The 16983-nt window shown below is 36.1% G+C and overlaps 1 protein-coding gene across 19 annotated transcripts in view; it reads right to left on the bottom strand.

Moving 5' to 3' along the window:
• MEF2C (myocyte enhancer factor 2C) overlaps positions 1-16983 on the bottom strand; it is a 141366-nt gene that overhangs the window by 57959 nt on the left and 66424 nt on the right. For all 19 annotated transcript variants that reach the window (XM_071802326.1, XM_071802324.1, XM_071802325.1 and 16 more), the window contains one exon: positions 10791-10994. In XM_071802326.1, the coding sequence (XP_071658427.1) occupies positions 10791-10994 (204 nt within the window). The remainder of the gene's footprint in view (positions 1-10790; positions 10995-16983) is intronic.

Raw genomic sequence — 16983 nt, 5'->3', positions numbered from 1 at the left:
AAAAAGTCTTGTGGGAAAAGGGGTCAAGATCAGTAATTTGCATTAAAGATGGTTGTGAGGTAAAAGAAGATATGGTATTTCTACTGTGTGAGAATCCAGGTAAATAACCACATTTTGTATTTACCTTACAAAGAAGGGATGTCTCAATGGTGAAAATGAAAAATGGGTTTGCTCACAAAAGCCTTTGTGTCTGGAACATAGCTATAAGTAGCTCACTATCTAGGTTTAAAATGGTAATGCAGGGTAGTATGTCCTATTTTTCCATGCTTGCAGTGAAGATACAATACGAGAATTCAGCCTTGGTAATTACTAATACACCACACAGACACAATTACACCCTGTGTACTGCATAAAGGAATCACTTGTGGTCTGCCTCCATTACAAAGAGCAGTAGGGGGCCAAAAGGAAAGAAGACAAAATGCTTTACAAGGAGGAAGGAGACCAGAAGAGTCGATGTACCCAAATACAAGGACCTTGATTCTTTTTGGAGTGATTTAAGTCCCTTTCCATCAATTATCATCCTTTGTCTCCAGAGTCTTATCACAAGCAGCATTACAGGAACTGAACAAAACAATACTCAGGCTCAAATAACCCTGTGAACTGTGCTGACATTTCCACACCCTGTTGCTGTGTTTCACCAGGTTACTCAGATTTAAAAAGAAAGGAAAAAAAAAAAGGAAAAAGCCAAAACAACTCCATACAGAACAACAACAAACATTCCTGTTTTAAATAACATGCTCAACCCTTCCTGGTGTCTTTTCTGACGTCTAATATCACTGATGCCTCGCACTGCAATATCACAATGGTGATGTGATATGAAAACCTAGGTAGTACAAAACAAGACTGGTTTTCTCTGATACAACAGCTTTTCAAAATAAAAAGTTCCTGCTTTGCAGGGTTCTCAACTGGTTTATTTGTAAGTTAATTAGATCCTGTCCCCTTCTCATTTCCATCTCCTTTACTCTCTTGGTGAAATCTGTGTTTCAGATAAATGAAGAATTACAAATAAAAAGCCTCACATATATTTGCAGAAGTGCTCTGCGGCCAAAGTTTGATTTCTCAGTGAAATAAATCAGCTGCCTACTCATCCGCTTTTACTGCTTAGAATCAGAGTAATAAATTTTTCTTTCTTATTGATATGTGAAGTTTTGAGGGCACCATTTTAAGCATGAAATCAATGAAAAGCGTCTATTTTTTTTCATTCATTCACACTAGATATGTGACATTTCATGGTAGTTCTTGACAGAACATTGCAGTCTGAAAATAAATTAAAAAACATGTGGAAACTAAAACAAAAAGGACCTTAGGAAAGTCAGCTATTTTTGACAGTAAGTTAGCTTCTGTGAAACAAAGCCTTGTCTTTCAGAAAGTGTTTACGATCTATGAGAGAAAAAAAAAATATCCTTGGGCTAAAATGTTTATTGGCACCTAGGAGTCTGAAGAGAGCAAGTCAGGCCTGTGGTTTTTTGAGGGCACTTTATCATCGCCTGCATTCTCAAAGGGATCTGTGAATGAATAGAGCCGGATTACTCAGCCTTCTATTCCACGCCTATTCCTCTCCATTTTCCTTGGCAAGACTGAGAGCCAAGCTATTTTTAGTCAGGCAGTTTTCTATTTTTAGACAAATATCAGTTAAGAGGCATTTGTTAGGAAAAATTTAAAAAAAGAAAAACACAAAAGGGGGAGGGGATGAGGCTTCCCAACTCATATTGTGAAGTGAGCCCTTCAACCTGTAACTCCAGGCGTTTCAGCTGCTTCCAATCTTGGAAAAATAAAGAAAATTCAGAGTTCAGGGATTTAAAAATAAACCTACCCTCTGGCAAACAGATCAAAATACAACAAGCTGTTACTATGTGAAACAGTGACTACAAAAACAAAGAACATTCTCCAATGACTAGATTGGGATAAAACTTCGGAGCTATTAAGTTATAAGAAAGTTACACAGACATGTAAGATTTTTCCAGCTTCTCAGCCAGATATATTGTGTTTTGGAGAAAGAAACAGTGATCTGTGAAATAGTCCTTGCTTGAAGAAATACAGATTTAAGTTCCCAGTTTGGCAAAGAAAGGAACTATGAAGAGAGTTTGAAACACACATATATTCTGCACACATTTTTCATTTAGCATTTTTACAACATCCAAAACATTATAAAAACATTTTTTAAATGATTACTAAGGACAAAAGAATAGATGAAAATCAATGCGGGGACATGACCAGTTGCAAGAACTGATCCTCAATACGTAAAATCAGGAAATCCAGAGCTCCCTTGAAATGTCCCCAAAAGTAGCTTTTGCTCTACCATGTGCTTCAGAGTGACAAACTTTGCATCCATTTTAGCTTTCTCTCTCCCTGTTCTTCCAAGTATGGAAAAACAAGCCATCAGATGAGCTACTTCACTTTCATTTGAGATACATTAGGATTACAAACTATGCTTCATGTGAACCAAATCCTTGTTGAAGATAAATCATAGTGGAAAACTTTTTTTTTTTTTTATTTTTTCAGAGAACAACCCCAAACTTATTACGCAACTTTCCCTTAGTTGCATTTTTCACATACTGGATTAGTCTGAAAAATATTAGTGTCTACACTTGACTTTCTTCTTTAAGGCTGCAAAGCATCTGAAGTCTATCACTTATTAGATGCATGGCAACAGAACGCTGCAGAGCTGTCAAGGAGAGCTTGAACAATAGCCTGTTGCTGCAAAAGAGAGGCAAAAATCTGATGTGGATAAGTGAAAGGAAGGGAATATATTGCTACCTATTGGATGTAGTAGAGGACCTAATTCGCACAGTCCCACTGACTGGAATAGCAGTCCCGTAGAGGGACGATTTTGAGCAGAATAGAATTGCCTTCCACAGTTTTCCAGCTTTGAAGTTTTTATTGTGGTCTTGCAGTAGTTAATATTTACACAAAACCCAAACTGATGGAATAATGAGATTAGGTGAGACTATAATTTTTTGTTTAAAAAAGATGTATTTCTAAATTAATTTATTGAAAAAAAAATTAAAATTGATAAAGTGGAGATTTTTTTTAGTAGTCTTGAAAATGGCATATTTTCCCCTCCAGGATCTTTTTTGTACTAATTATGGTTAGGAAAAACATAGGAAATCTCACATGGGGATATTACGTTACAAACACATTTTCCAAAGGCTCAAAACTCAGAAGGCAAACAAAGAAAGACCAAAGGAATATTACAAAAATGCTGAGGATATTGAAGCCAATCCCATGATTTTGTCATACATGAGGTTAGCAATAATGGTTTGGCTCGTATTTACTAAAAATGAAACAAGAAGTAAGCATTTAAAAAGCCTAATTCATCATCCAAAGGAAATTCTTTGGCCAGTTGACCCTGTTCAATCATCTCCTGGCCTGTGGAAAAAGGTAACGGTGGCTGTTTTTTTTTTTAAACAAGCTGGTCTTCAACCAATTTACAAAGGAAATCAATAATGCTATCCCCTTTTTACAGATAGGGAAACTGAAGCATTAGGAGGAAATGTGACTTGTCCAAGGTCACACAACAGTATTTGGCAAAGCTATTAATAAAATCCAAGTCTCATGAGCCCTAGTCCAGGGCAGTATCCAATAGACTGTACTGTCTCTAGATCACCCTGAATAACCTTTCTTACATAGAGGCTTACTTTCTATACTGTCCCAGATCTTCAGCCCATGGTAGCTGAAAAAATTCCCCTGATTTCAACAGCTGTAGAGCTGATTTGACGTGTATTTCACAGCTTGTTTACATGAAGGATTATGTTATGATGACAAGAGAAGAAAATACACTTATTATACTAAACAAGCTACAACAGTTGCCTCACTTTTCCTAAAAAGAGCACATTTAGACAGTTATATGGGCTTCTTTACTACAAATAAACAGATAATAGTCTTAATTGATATGAAGAGGCTTTCAGAATCTAATTAACCTCCCAGCTAGTCATTAGCTCTGTGACCTTTAGAAATAATTGACAGAAAGAACATTTTTTTCCTCTTCATTTCATTCAGAACTTCCACGCCAAACGACTAATCCTACACATGCTATAGGACCCAGAGCAAACCTGTAAGAATCCATGGGACAATGTGCAGGAGGTCCACCAGGAGAAGAGGACCATGGCATTCCTCTCTGGCACAGGCAACACGTTGCATGCACCTTTTGCTGACTGAGTCCCATCCTCATCATCTCCAACCTTCTAATGTGCTAAAGCTGTATGAAGTTTTAAGTCTTGAGTCCCTCAAACATACAGGGAATTTAGTAGCATTTCATGCTTATTAACACTCTGCTGCTGGTCATACTAAAAGCAACTGGATTTTCAGATCAAGCTAGCTCTTCTACAAACCTGTGGAAGTATCCATTGTTAACTGTTGCATGTTGCATGTTCTCATTATACACAGTATTATAGGATTGTAATTACATTTGCAGCCAAGATGCAAAACATCTCCCTGTATTCCTACTCCAAAATATGTTCTCTGCAATCTAAAATGATTTCTGAGCTCCTAAGCAGTGGGTTTATAGTGATTTGGCGCTGGGTTCTCATTACTCCCAGTAGCATGGCAGTGAAATATCACTGAAGTAAGCATGTTTTCATTATGCACAGTATTTAGAGCAAAATGTTGGTTTTTGTTTTTTTTCTTTTAGACAGTAACACACAAACAAAATTCTGAATTCTAGCACCCTATAGGGCTTAATATCACTTTTTTTCCCTACCATCTTAACATTCAGGTCTGTAAAGTTGTCTCTGTGTGTTCTGAAACACAAAGGATGTGCAGTCTGCAGGGAGAATTTCACATGTCCAAAAGCTCACTTCTTCCCCGTGTAGGAAAACGCCGCTGCAAATGGCATTAATCTCTCTTGGTATGTTTGGTTCATTCTCCCTCACCAAATACAGGGGTCCAGTAGGGAAGGGAAAATACTCTGAAAAAGGTCAATTTATCAGTAGTTACTAGAGTAATGATGATGTATGACCCTGCGCAAAACCAGTTACAAAGACAATGCCAGGTGATAATTATCTATAAAAAGAATCTATAACTTGCAAATTATTTTAAAATGTTGCATATTATTGTAAATTAGAACTGTTTTTCTTTTTATTCCCCATGGCCAACCAGTAACTCGATCACAATGGTCATAGCGTAATGAAAATCAGAGTAGCTCAGGCTAATTCTTGATGAAGTCTTCAAGTATCACTAAAAAAAAGAATTCAGCTAATGTGGGCTTCTCCAAAATTACTCATTTTCAGTAAGAAAAGAGAGGGAAAAGAGGATGGAGGGGCATCAGGTGTGATAGAAAGACAGATTGAGGGAGCAGCTGGTGAGGCAAGAGGCAAAGGAGAACACAACTTGGTGACACTCTTAGGGACAGGAGGGCAGAAAAATATGTATGTGCTGGAGTGGAATTGATGAGAGATTGAGAAGGATGAAACTGAGGATCAGTTGAAGATGAGGAGACCCTCAGAAATGGTCAAATATGGTCTTTTGCATGAAAGGTATAAATGCTGTTTGGTGGAAACAGGACTGATGCATCCTACATGAAGAATTGTGTTACTGTATCATCACCACTGTATTTTGCAGAAGGATATGACAGTGTATCACGGGAACGGATATCTTCCTATATGTAAAGGTCTATCCTGAGGACCCTTGAGGGTCCATCTAAGTGTAAAAAAAAAAGAAAAAGGAGAAAAAAAGGAGTGCCAGGTGTCAGTAAAAGACAGAGCCAAAGGCAGATAGCAAGAGAGATATTTCAGACAAGGAAAAGATACTGAGGTCATGGTTTCTTATAAGATTAAAATTAGAGACAGCTGAAAAGATCAGACAAATGTGTATACATGCATGAAGAGTAGCAGTTTTAAGATACAAGCTTTACAAAATCCAGAGAAGATTTGATGAGTGATCAGCACTGATAACACAGGACCTCAGTCAGCAAAGAGAAAATTGGAGAAAGTTTGTGTTGTTCCCCTTTTTTCTCTACCAGTGATTAGTGGTATGGCAGAGAGGAACTGATGAGGTGGACATATGTTGGCCAGAAAATGGAAGGTATCTTTATTGGGATGCATTTGAAAGGGCTGACGTAGTAGGAGAACTTGAGTTAAAGGCACTGACCACTGAATAAGCAGAGGAATAGAAGCCAGTTGGAGAACAAGGGACAATAAGAGCAGCAGGGTCAAAGAAATTGATGGATTGGAGACTTAAGAGGAACTGAAAGATGAAGTGGTTAGTGATTTGTGGAGGAATGATTTATGTGCATACAGAGCAAGGATCAGCGTATTAGGCTCAGTATCTAAGAAACAGAATCAAAACCAGGACTTCGTGAAAATTCACTAGAAGTCGGCTAAAGCTGAGGCAGTAGCTGGTGCTTTGACATGAGAGAAGTGACGAGAAAGAAGGGACAGCAAGAGAGAAAACAGTCAAGAAGTTTCACCTTAAATCGAGAAAGGCTTGATGGGTTGGCTGAAGAACTGCAGCAGATTTCTGTAATACAGTTAGGGTTGTAATTACATTTGCAGCCAAGATGCAAAACATCTCCCTGTATTCCTACTCTGAAATATGTTCTCTGCAATCTAAAGTAATTTCTGAGCTCCTAAGCAGTGGGTTTACAGTGATTTGGCGCTGGGTTCTCGTTACTCCGAGTAGCATGGCAGTGAAATATCACTGGGATAAGCTGTGCGATGTCCACTTTGGTTTTATAGAAACAAGGAGAGGATCTCATTTTAAATAAAGGCAAAAGAATCATAGTGCACATATTTGTTGTAAGACTCTGACATTTCCTCTTCCTCACTTCCTCATTGCCATAAGAAAATTATTGCCGAGTACTATAAAACTGTGCTGATAGCATTAAACAACAAACTCAGAAGTTGTGGTTTTTTTTCCTTTTTGTTTTTCTGATAGAGCAGATAGGAACTGGATGTATTGACAAACTTCTATGGACAGATTGGAACTCTAGTTGTAAAAACACTACTTCTGTACCAAAGTCTGTGTACCAAATGCCACAGGATTTTGTAATGAGAAAAAAAAAAGTGATCCCATTTTAAAGTAAAGAATTACAGTTCTTCTAATAATTATATCACAGGATTTTAAATGACAGCTGCTGAATATATTGTTGTTGGTATTTACATACAGCATTTGGAAGTTAGTATACAGACAGTGAAAACCTTTTTTTTCCTCAGCGCTGAAATGATCCTGCACAGGGTCTGCTATTCCTTAAAATAAGTTACTATATCCAGCAACCAACATGCCCTTTTTAACTGAAGCAAAATTGAATGAACGACTGTGGTGTGAGTGGTTTAGCGGGCGAGGACATAAAGGCTTCAGTTTTAAGAATCCAGTAAACTCTAAACAGAAGTCTCAGAATGAACATTTGTTTTGCAGAACTAATTCATATCGTAAAACTTCCATGCAGATTTTGGTCAGGCTCACAATAATTGTCACTGTTGCTTGAAAGGGATAAACTTGAGCGCTGGATGCAAATATTTTTTCCTTCCTGACTACACATTGACTTTTAGTTAACTGTGGATGTCATATTTGCTGGGTGACAACTGAGACACATTCAGCTGGTAGATAATTTTTGTGATCTAAAGAGCTCAGATATACCAAATTGCATGTTAATCAACTCTAATTTGAATGAGGCAAGCATAAAAGACCATGTCAGTTATATTTTTACATGTAAATAAAATTACTACATGTGTAAAGAAAGTATATTTGTCTAAATTTTTAAATCAAAAGAGCTCAAGGAATAACAGCAACTGAACTTTACAATTCTCCTAGTATTAGCCACAACATTTTACATCACGACAAATGTCATCAGATCACATACCTATAATTTAGGTGGGACCAAATTGCTTGATTTGCAGTAACACAAGTATTAAAATGAATGTCAAATAATTTTTCCCTTGAAAAACAGTGTAATGTTTGTTAGATGTATGACACTTGCTGTCCTCTGATCCTTCAAATAACAAATTATGGCCTGAAGACTCATTCCTTTAGAAATGCTAAATATAATTAATCCCAGTAATTAGGCTGAAGTAATTTGCTTAATAAAATTAACAGCTTCAGCCAGACCTATATGAAAATTCATGTAATTTTTCCATTTGAATAGCAGTGGTCTAACTTAAAAGCAATTAACTACATATTAAAGAGCTACTCTTTCGATTTTCTTTGAATACAGATTGTTCAAAGAAGTAATATCACATTCTAATGACTGATAACACAGTTCTCTGCAACCAAAAAGTAACTAAATAGTTAATATTGTGCTGAATGTGAACAGAAATTGGATTCTAAATTAAAGACCTTTATATGGTTGACAGTTATATTTAAAATTTTCATGTCTACCTAAAAAAGTTTTCTTTCTCTAATACTGTGTAGAATTCTCTGAGCACAGCTATGCTCTTTTCTTCTACTGAAATATAGTTATTGAGCAGTCATTTCATTGAAAATTATCAGATTTAATAACACTGTCTGATTCTCAGCTGCTGTTGATTGCTCTGGAAGAAAAAGATTAAAAACTTGTAAGTGTGAAATCTAGCTGTCTGTAAGCGAAAAAAAAATGGACTCCTTACAATTAAAATATGTGTAATGTAGTCAGTTTAACTGATCAATTTAAATATTTTAATGTGTGGCAGATTTATATCCTGTACCTAAAAATAGAACCAAACTACACTAAGAGTCAGGCAATTTCTCAGATTGCATACTTTCATGGGCTCTATTCCTCTATTGTACTCGTACTGTGATGTTAATTATCTAGTAAAGGCACGATAATATGAAACCCTTGTTCAGAACCAACACCCCACAAAAGTACTTCTTTGATCCTGAAACAGTACTGGCATTGGTGTGGCTCAAGTATTTTGCACTACAGGCAGGACACTGAAAAACACAACAGCGTAACTGTCAAATGACTGAATTCAGAGCCGACAAAACACATGGAAAGACCATAAACTCGCACTTCATTTGGCTTTTTCTGCTTATTGTTAGATTACTCAATTTAAATAATGTTCATTTCAATCACCCGCTTTTCTTTTTTGGCTTTTTTTAGAGAGCTTAAAAAGGCTGACCCCTAAATTTTGGGTATAGTGAGAAAATTACATGTCTATACGCAAAATTGCCTATCAGACTATCCAAACTAGCCTACCGTTTTTGCAGGAAAGGGACATTGCTGGTGCAAAGAGTGCTCATTCTGAAAATCTCAAAGTTACAACAGAACAGACATTATTTTTAATTTTACATTTTCACTTTAGTTTCTTGAAAGACCATAGTCCTCATGATCAAAAGTATTCATTGATTGTGTAGCAAGCAATAAATCCCTAATTACTGGCTTACGCACCTACTCCCACAAGAAATCCTGCAGGAAAAAGCAAAGATATCACAGGAAACTTTTCCTGCTAAGAATATTCTGGCTTTTTGCCACTGAAAGAGGACAGAGCATTATTTTGGGGACAGAACTTGAATTCTGCTGGACAGGACATGGGCTTACCAGAGCTAGGTGCCAGGAAAGACTTTGTGTCTATAAAGGAGATTCGAAGTAAGAAAGGAAAAGAGATGATGGAGAGGAGGAAGAAATTATGTACTTTCCTCCTGGTCTTAACTCACATAAATTTTTGTTCTCCTGTCAGAAGCTCATCCTCTCCTAAGTAGGCAGAAAATCTGCTGTGACATCATGAAGGAAACAAACCGGTATCATTCTATACATTGACATAAGGATAGACAGAAAGGTGATATATATCCCAGGGTTGTAGTCTTGTCAATCTGTGGTGGTGTGACTGTGACATCTTGTAACAAGGGTAACGATGTCTCTTATACAGTATTTTTCCTCCATCAAAAACATTTTATATGTAATTCACACATTTACTTTCTTCCACTGCTAGTCTCAAACACATGATTAACCCAGGTGAAGATTCCAAAAGAACCGAAGTTTCAGTTTAGACAAAACCCAGATTATTTAAAAGTCTGAAACTAAGACCTTTAAGAAGATCTGAAGTGACCTAGGTATATGGGCTAAGTTATTCAATAAGATATATGAATAAATTTTCACTGATCTTTAAGACTGATCTTTCATCCTTCCAATACTTTAAAAAAGCGATACCTTTAATACCTAATCACTTATACGCTTTCAAAACAGGTGTTGCATAACTCACATAATCAATTTTTTACATATCACTCTGAGTATTTTGCTATTACAACAAAATCATTAAGACCTTCATTTATTTTACACGTCTTGAATCCTAATGTGTTTACAAAGTAAATGGACTTTTCTGCAAATATTAGAAGTTTGAAATTGCAAATATTTAATTTTAATTAACAATTAATTAATGATTTTCAGTAACTGTAAATACAGTTTTCCCTATTATTTTTTAAATAATTACATGCTTTATCTAGCATTCTGACAGTGCTGCTTTGATACTGTTGTTATTATTATAATATGGTAACAGCGTTCTGTGTGAGGTAGCTGAACCTTTTATTATTGTGCAGCTTATAAGTGAACTTCACTTGCATCTTAATAAACCTTCTTCCTCTGCAAATAATCAAGAATCTCAACAAGGCAGTCGAATGCCTTAAAGAAGTGATTCTATTTTTTTTCCTCCATGTATTTTACAAGGTAATTTTCAGTTCTTCCTGGATGGGGGACATTATAACTTTTGGAGTGAGGCATGCAATATTTTCTGGAGAATGTGTCACCAGCTCTCCTGCCACTAATGTCAGCTCCAGGGTATGCTCTACAGCCCTTGAAAAAGATGATGGATCCCCTCACTTCGAGTACCTCTGTCTCAGAGCAAAGCAAAAGAAAAGAATCTTCACAGAGCACAGAATCTTACCTCAACAATATCCGAATTCGTTCGACTCTCGTGCGGCTCGTTGTACTCGGTATACTTCAGCAACACCTTGTCCATGTCAGTGCTGGCGTACTGGAACAGTTTGTTGGTGCTGTTGAAGATGATCAGAGCAATCTCGCAGTCACACAGAACACTCAGCTCATAAGCCTTCTTCATTAACCCAAATTTCCTCTTCGTAAATGTCACCTGGACAAAAAAAGAAAAAAAAAAGGTCAGTTAAATGCATAAATGTAAATATAGTTCAAAAACATAATATAAGCATGTGTGTGCTATGTAAACAGGGAAATATACCTTATTCTCACTGCAAAAAACTCGAGAGAGTGAGAAGAATGGGACATTTTCATTAAGTAGTGCTACGAAGTGTTGATACTGCATATTTCTCTGTAATTTTTTAATTCATATACTCTTTATACTGCCTACATTTTTCTCATCAATATTTTAAAACTGAACCCCAGCTTTGCGTGCCTGAACATGTGGAACCAACTGCTGTTTTGATAGTGAATGACTTTGATTCCATGACCCCCAACTCCTGTTAGATTTTTAGTGGAAGAATTTATTTCATACAGAATTTAAGTTGTGTGAAACAGATACATTGTTCATATAAACAAATGCAATATTTTTAAAGAAATATGTAGCATTAAAAATTCAAGCACTCCTGTGAGAAACGAGAAATACAATGCACAAATTAAGAACAAGCAATATTTGACTGGCAACAAATAGCACCCTTGAAACAAGATCTTTTCTAAATACAGGTGCAGCATACTTTATTTAATTTCAAATTAGACACTTAGAAATACAAACTGGCATTTTTCACCACAAAGGACTTTGTGTCAAATTATATAGGAAAAAATAGGGATGTGCTTATAAGTTCTCGATAGGCCAACTAATGCCTTGGCACCACGCAAAACCTGGGCTGTGTGAAAAATATCATTACCCTGTACAAAACCAGAATTTTCCACAGGGACTGTTTAGACAATGAAAGACCTGTGCATCGTTTTCTTTTTCTTCTCTGCACTAGCTTACAAGTTCCAGTAAGACATGTGACTCAGAATAAGAAACTGCTACGAACTGTTTAAGATAATTGTATGGTTGAATTCTTCTCCTTCTTCTGTTTCTTCACATACGAAATTTCCATTAAGTGTATGCAATGACGGTGATTTTTTTTTTTGGCATCTATTCTTTTCTCTAATAATTTTCTGTGAGAATAACTTTTACGACGACAATACAGTTTTGCTAAGCCTATCATTAATCAAGCTGAACATGTAGTCGAGGTATTTGGTATGCCAAGGACGGGCATGCAACCAACTTTATAGGTCTGCCTAATCCTGCACTTGTTGTGACCACCCCTTAATACCCATAAGCAGTAGCACCTCTGCGCTTCAACACTGAGGCAAGAAGATTTGTCTGTACATGGTTCATCTGGCTACTGCTTTATCTTGTCACACTTCTAATGCAAGTTAATGCTAAATGTGACCCCAGACTACCTTAAAATCCCAGCATGTCAAGCCATGGAAAACGTGACCTTTAAGTATCACTAATCCCTATTTGCCAGTCCATGTCAGAACGATGAGACTCTGAGCCAACACTATGAACATTTATTCTCCAAATGCATACTGAATGTTACTCCTTTTATTGTCATTTCAATCTCTTTAGCCTCTGTCAACGTATTGTGAAGAAAAGGTGGATTGCCACCAAATACAATCATTCAGGAATTTTAAAGACACACTTCCCACAGCACTGGTTTCACGTATGCTTAACTGGCAGTAAGTTCTTTCCAAATTTGTCTATCTCAATGCCTTTTGATAGTTGATATTTTTAAATAATGAGATTCTCTGATTACAGAAAATTTTGATGCATTTGTTGAAACATTTATATACACATATAAAAAGTATATTTTAGAACAAGCTAAACATACAGAAAATAACGTACTAGCTCAACATATTTTTCTGCATCTAAAATGTCTTTCAATCAACTTTTTGACCACAGTGCTGTAGGTGTAGTGTCTCTGTACAGTATGGTTTCTGTTGCACAGAAACCTCAGAATTTAGCATGTTACAGCTTCTTCCCATCAAAGTACACTCCAGGACAGAAATACCTTTAAAGCCACTGTTTGTATTTACTGTGAGGTGCTCCTGAACATTTAGAATAACCACACAGCTGTGCTGCATAGCACATACTTATTTCATAATACTTATCATTAGAATGATACTGGTTAAATTTCCTTTATATGGAAAGTGAAAAAGAAGAACAAATCAGCTAGATTTTTTTTTTTTTTAATTCTTTCTTTAAAATGTAACCTTGATTGCTCTGATCTTAATTAGTTTTTAACTCCTTGATCTTTCTAACATTTTCTGAATCTATCAGATTATGGTCTCTGCTACTGCTGATAACTGCATTAAAAAATTTTGTCTACTACTGTTTCTATGGTGATCTAGAATATTACTTTTATTTTAAAATATTACATTATTTGTGGCTTATCTTTACATATATATATCATATATATGTAAATTTGTCATGCTTTTGCAACAGTTTATAGTAGGGGCAAACTTGCATTTTTCAAATGTATAGTGAAAGGTCAGCAACTTTGGGAAGGATTAAAAATACTCTTCAAACCATTTTAAAAAATTGCTTTTTTCATGCTTTCTTCCATGTGGCAACATAAAGAAGATGAATATACTTCTCTTCCATATGCTGGAGTATTTTTGTGAGCCATGTGAGTAGACAGCATCTTCATTATTTAACTTTTTTTGGGTCTCAACTTATTAACTATTTGTTGTGTTGTTAACCATACTCACCCAAACTCAAAGTGTCTGATAAACACTGTCTAAGGTAACAGACAATATTCTAGTATTGCAGAAATTTCACTGAGGGGTAAAATTTAGGATGAATTATTTAAAACATTTGGTCTCTTTTGCCTAGGTATAAGGCAGCCACCTACATGTAACAAATTTTTACTGCCCTTGAACTGACTCCCTACTGAGAGTGAATGAGACACAAACAATCTGCATGAACGTAAACATTTGAGTAGCTAAAGATACAGTAGCCAAAAATCCAAGTTGTCATATAGTCTTATTTTCATATACTGCAAAGTTCTCAGTCACAATAGTGTAATGTAACAACAGACAATGTCATTTTGCCATTTGACATAACACTAGTGAGACTGAAAGAAAACAATTCATCAACATATTCAAAAAATGACATACAAGATACTGGATGCATTTCAATATCTGCTTAATATTTAATATTTTTTCAGCAGCAAGAATCAAATCACTATATTTTACTTCATGATGATATTGTTCAAGATATGATTATCTCTGCTGTCTAAACCACTGTTAATTTGTAGATGTTTTTCAGCTTACAATTTTTCTCCTTTTTAGAAGAATGATAAGAAATGTAGGTAGTCTTTCCCTTTTGGGGATATAATATTTTATAATGACAGTGTGAGGGCTGGGGAGAATGAAAGTGGAGTGGAGAGAGGAAGTGGGACAGATAAGAGGCCAGCATTCAACTGCCTTTAAATTCTTTTAAAGCATGTGTACATAAAACACAAGTTTTGAAACAGTGACAGAGTTTCTAAATACTGGTATGAGGCACATCTATGGATAGTTTTATATGTATTGCAAAAGGAACCTCTGAAACATACCAAAAAATAATCTAATTCTATCCCTTCATATTAACTGAAAACCCACTAGTCTATTATTATTTTTCTTAGCACTATGGTTATTTTACTTATTTAAATGTTAATTTTAAAAAATGTAAGAGCCAAACTGCCCTCATAATAGGAATGGCAGTACTGAGAATGCAGGTTACTAAAGCCTGCAGCATTTTTGTGTGTGAAGAAGCATACATGCTGATGACTTTATGGGCTGTGAGCAAATTAGATGCTGTTTTCAAGTGTTGGGATAAGTAAAAACAAAATCAAAATCAAAACCAAAACCAAACAAAGTAACCAGCTTCCAACTTCCTTGATACAAATCAAGGTGAGATTTTTATGCATTTTGGATGAAATTCTGAGTAAAGCTGAAAACCACAGTATGTGCTAAAGGAAAGGCATTGACAAAAGAGGATTGTTAAAAGGATGATTTTCTACTTCAACTCTGGCTCTTCTTCAATGCCATGGAAACACCTCTCAACCAGCTCTTCGTACTTAAAGCTAAGAGAGAGTCTTCTGAGAGATGGTTTATGAACTAGTCACTGCAACATCTTTAAGTGGGTCTGTAGACAGCCTGAATTCGAGTGTGCATATCACACACTGTGATTTTCCTCATTTAGAGGGTGATTTGTCCCAGAGCAGAGTTTCTTGTTTAATTGTTAATTGGTAAGACTTACTTAAACTAAATATACTAGAAATTGATGTTGCTTGATTGCAAGTGTAAATTATTCCATGTGCTGAAATTTAAAGTGTATGTGTGTAAATGGTAATACTGGACATTGGTAATAGTCTTTATTTAGTTAAGTTTGTAACAGCAATTATGTGCTTCTTAATACATCGGTGGGGGCAGAGAAGCAACCATAAATACTCCTGTTTAATGAATACGGTCTTCTGGATACGTTACTGATCTTTGTCGCAATGTAGTAATTGTTTCTTTCTGCAATTTTGGTGGGCGTTGATTTGGGATTATTTTATTTTTGTTTCTAATTCAGGTACTTCTAGTAGTTTTTCTGAATCACACTCTCTGAGAGCACAGCAGCTCTCCGTAGGTGTCACTAAGAGTCACAGCGTACATGCTGAAGTTTTGCATTTTGAAAGTAACAGTTCTGTGATCTTTCAAGCAATACAGCCCAGCCAGTGGCAAGATATCAGTGTTCCCCCTACTTCTTCCCATCCTGATTATAAAGATATATAGCTGCTGACATAGGAAAACAAGAGAAGCAGGGAATCTGCACATAATCCTTCCCATATACATTTCCTGCCATTGAGCATGTGTGAGTGACTAGTGAAAATCACGGACTGCTAATGCACAGAAGTATCTGATACAGACTCTGCCTGGTCAAGAAGAGATACTGTTCTGTTTGCCCTCATTTAATCTGAAACCTCTAAATTTGTGACATGGAGACCTGAACAAGCACGGTAGATACGATGTATGTGACAAACAGGAGGTACTACATGAGGAATTGACTTAACTTCAAACATAATAAAGTAAGGTTAATCATGTGTAAACCAAGGGGCTTTCAACTAAAACATCACTGCCAGGCACCTAATCCTACCGTATGCTGATACCCCAAATAACTACTTGAGAGGCAACAGCTCTTGTCATATTCTGCCTTCCCCTTCCTTCTATTTGATTTTTGTTTAGATCCGCTTGTCATATGAAGACGCCCGACTGCAACGATCTTTACAGTCACCCTCAGTGGGACGGGGAAGCAGCACCAGCCCAGGATTCATGCTGGACAAACCTTCCTTTATGCAAGAGCTGGGCATGCCGCAATAAATGAAAGACCCTTTAAAGAGCAGTGAAGGACTTTCAGCAGTCTGCTTCCATGTTCTTGAAACCCTGCAGCATCACTCGCAGGGATGAGACAGCAGGGATTGATGCGGGTAAAAGAGCCATTGTCCCCGAAAGCCTCAAGCGTATTGAGCTACTGCTTGCTGAAGAGCCCAGATAAAGAGGAGTTCTAAGCAGGATGCCCTAAAATTACAGCTACAACAAATAAATTTTTCATGATTAATCCGTATAAAAAGGAAGGTTTTGTACTTCTGCGCTACACCCCATTTTCAGTATATTAGTATATAAATAACAGATCAAATACTTAAAATAGTGGTATTATTCTGTCTGCCCAAATCCGACACGTCATGGTGGACCTCTTATGAACTTTTTCATTGTGAGTGAAGAGAGGAGGGATAATTTGAAGGGGTGTTAATCAACAACATGACATGACAACTCAGGAATTAGTAGGTTAGGTAGTATCAATATGCTTCCCACCACAAATTACAATCTAAAAACCGATAGGTATGTAATAATAATAATAATAATAATAATAATAATAATAATAATAATAATAATAATAATAATAATAATAATAATAGCTAATCTCTGATGGTTCATTTACTTTTGTTTAATCAGAGAGACTAGATTAAGTTCATTATATATGGATGTACAGATACATATGTATTTTAGGCAAAAATATAATATCTATCAAAAACACAGTAGCTAATATAACATATAAGAAAGTC

This window comes from Patagioenas fasciata, chromosome Z, assembly GCF_037038585.1.
Source record: "Patagioenas fasciata isolate bPatFas1 chromosome Z, bPatFas1.hap1, whole genome shotgun sequence".
Taxonomy (NCBI): Eukaryota; Metazoa; Chordata; class Aves; order Columbiformes; family Columbidae; genus Patagioenas; species Patagioenas fasciata.
The sequence above is the reverse complement of the archived record's forward strand: the minus strand, read 5'-3'. Positions and strand labels throughout refer to the sequence as shown.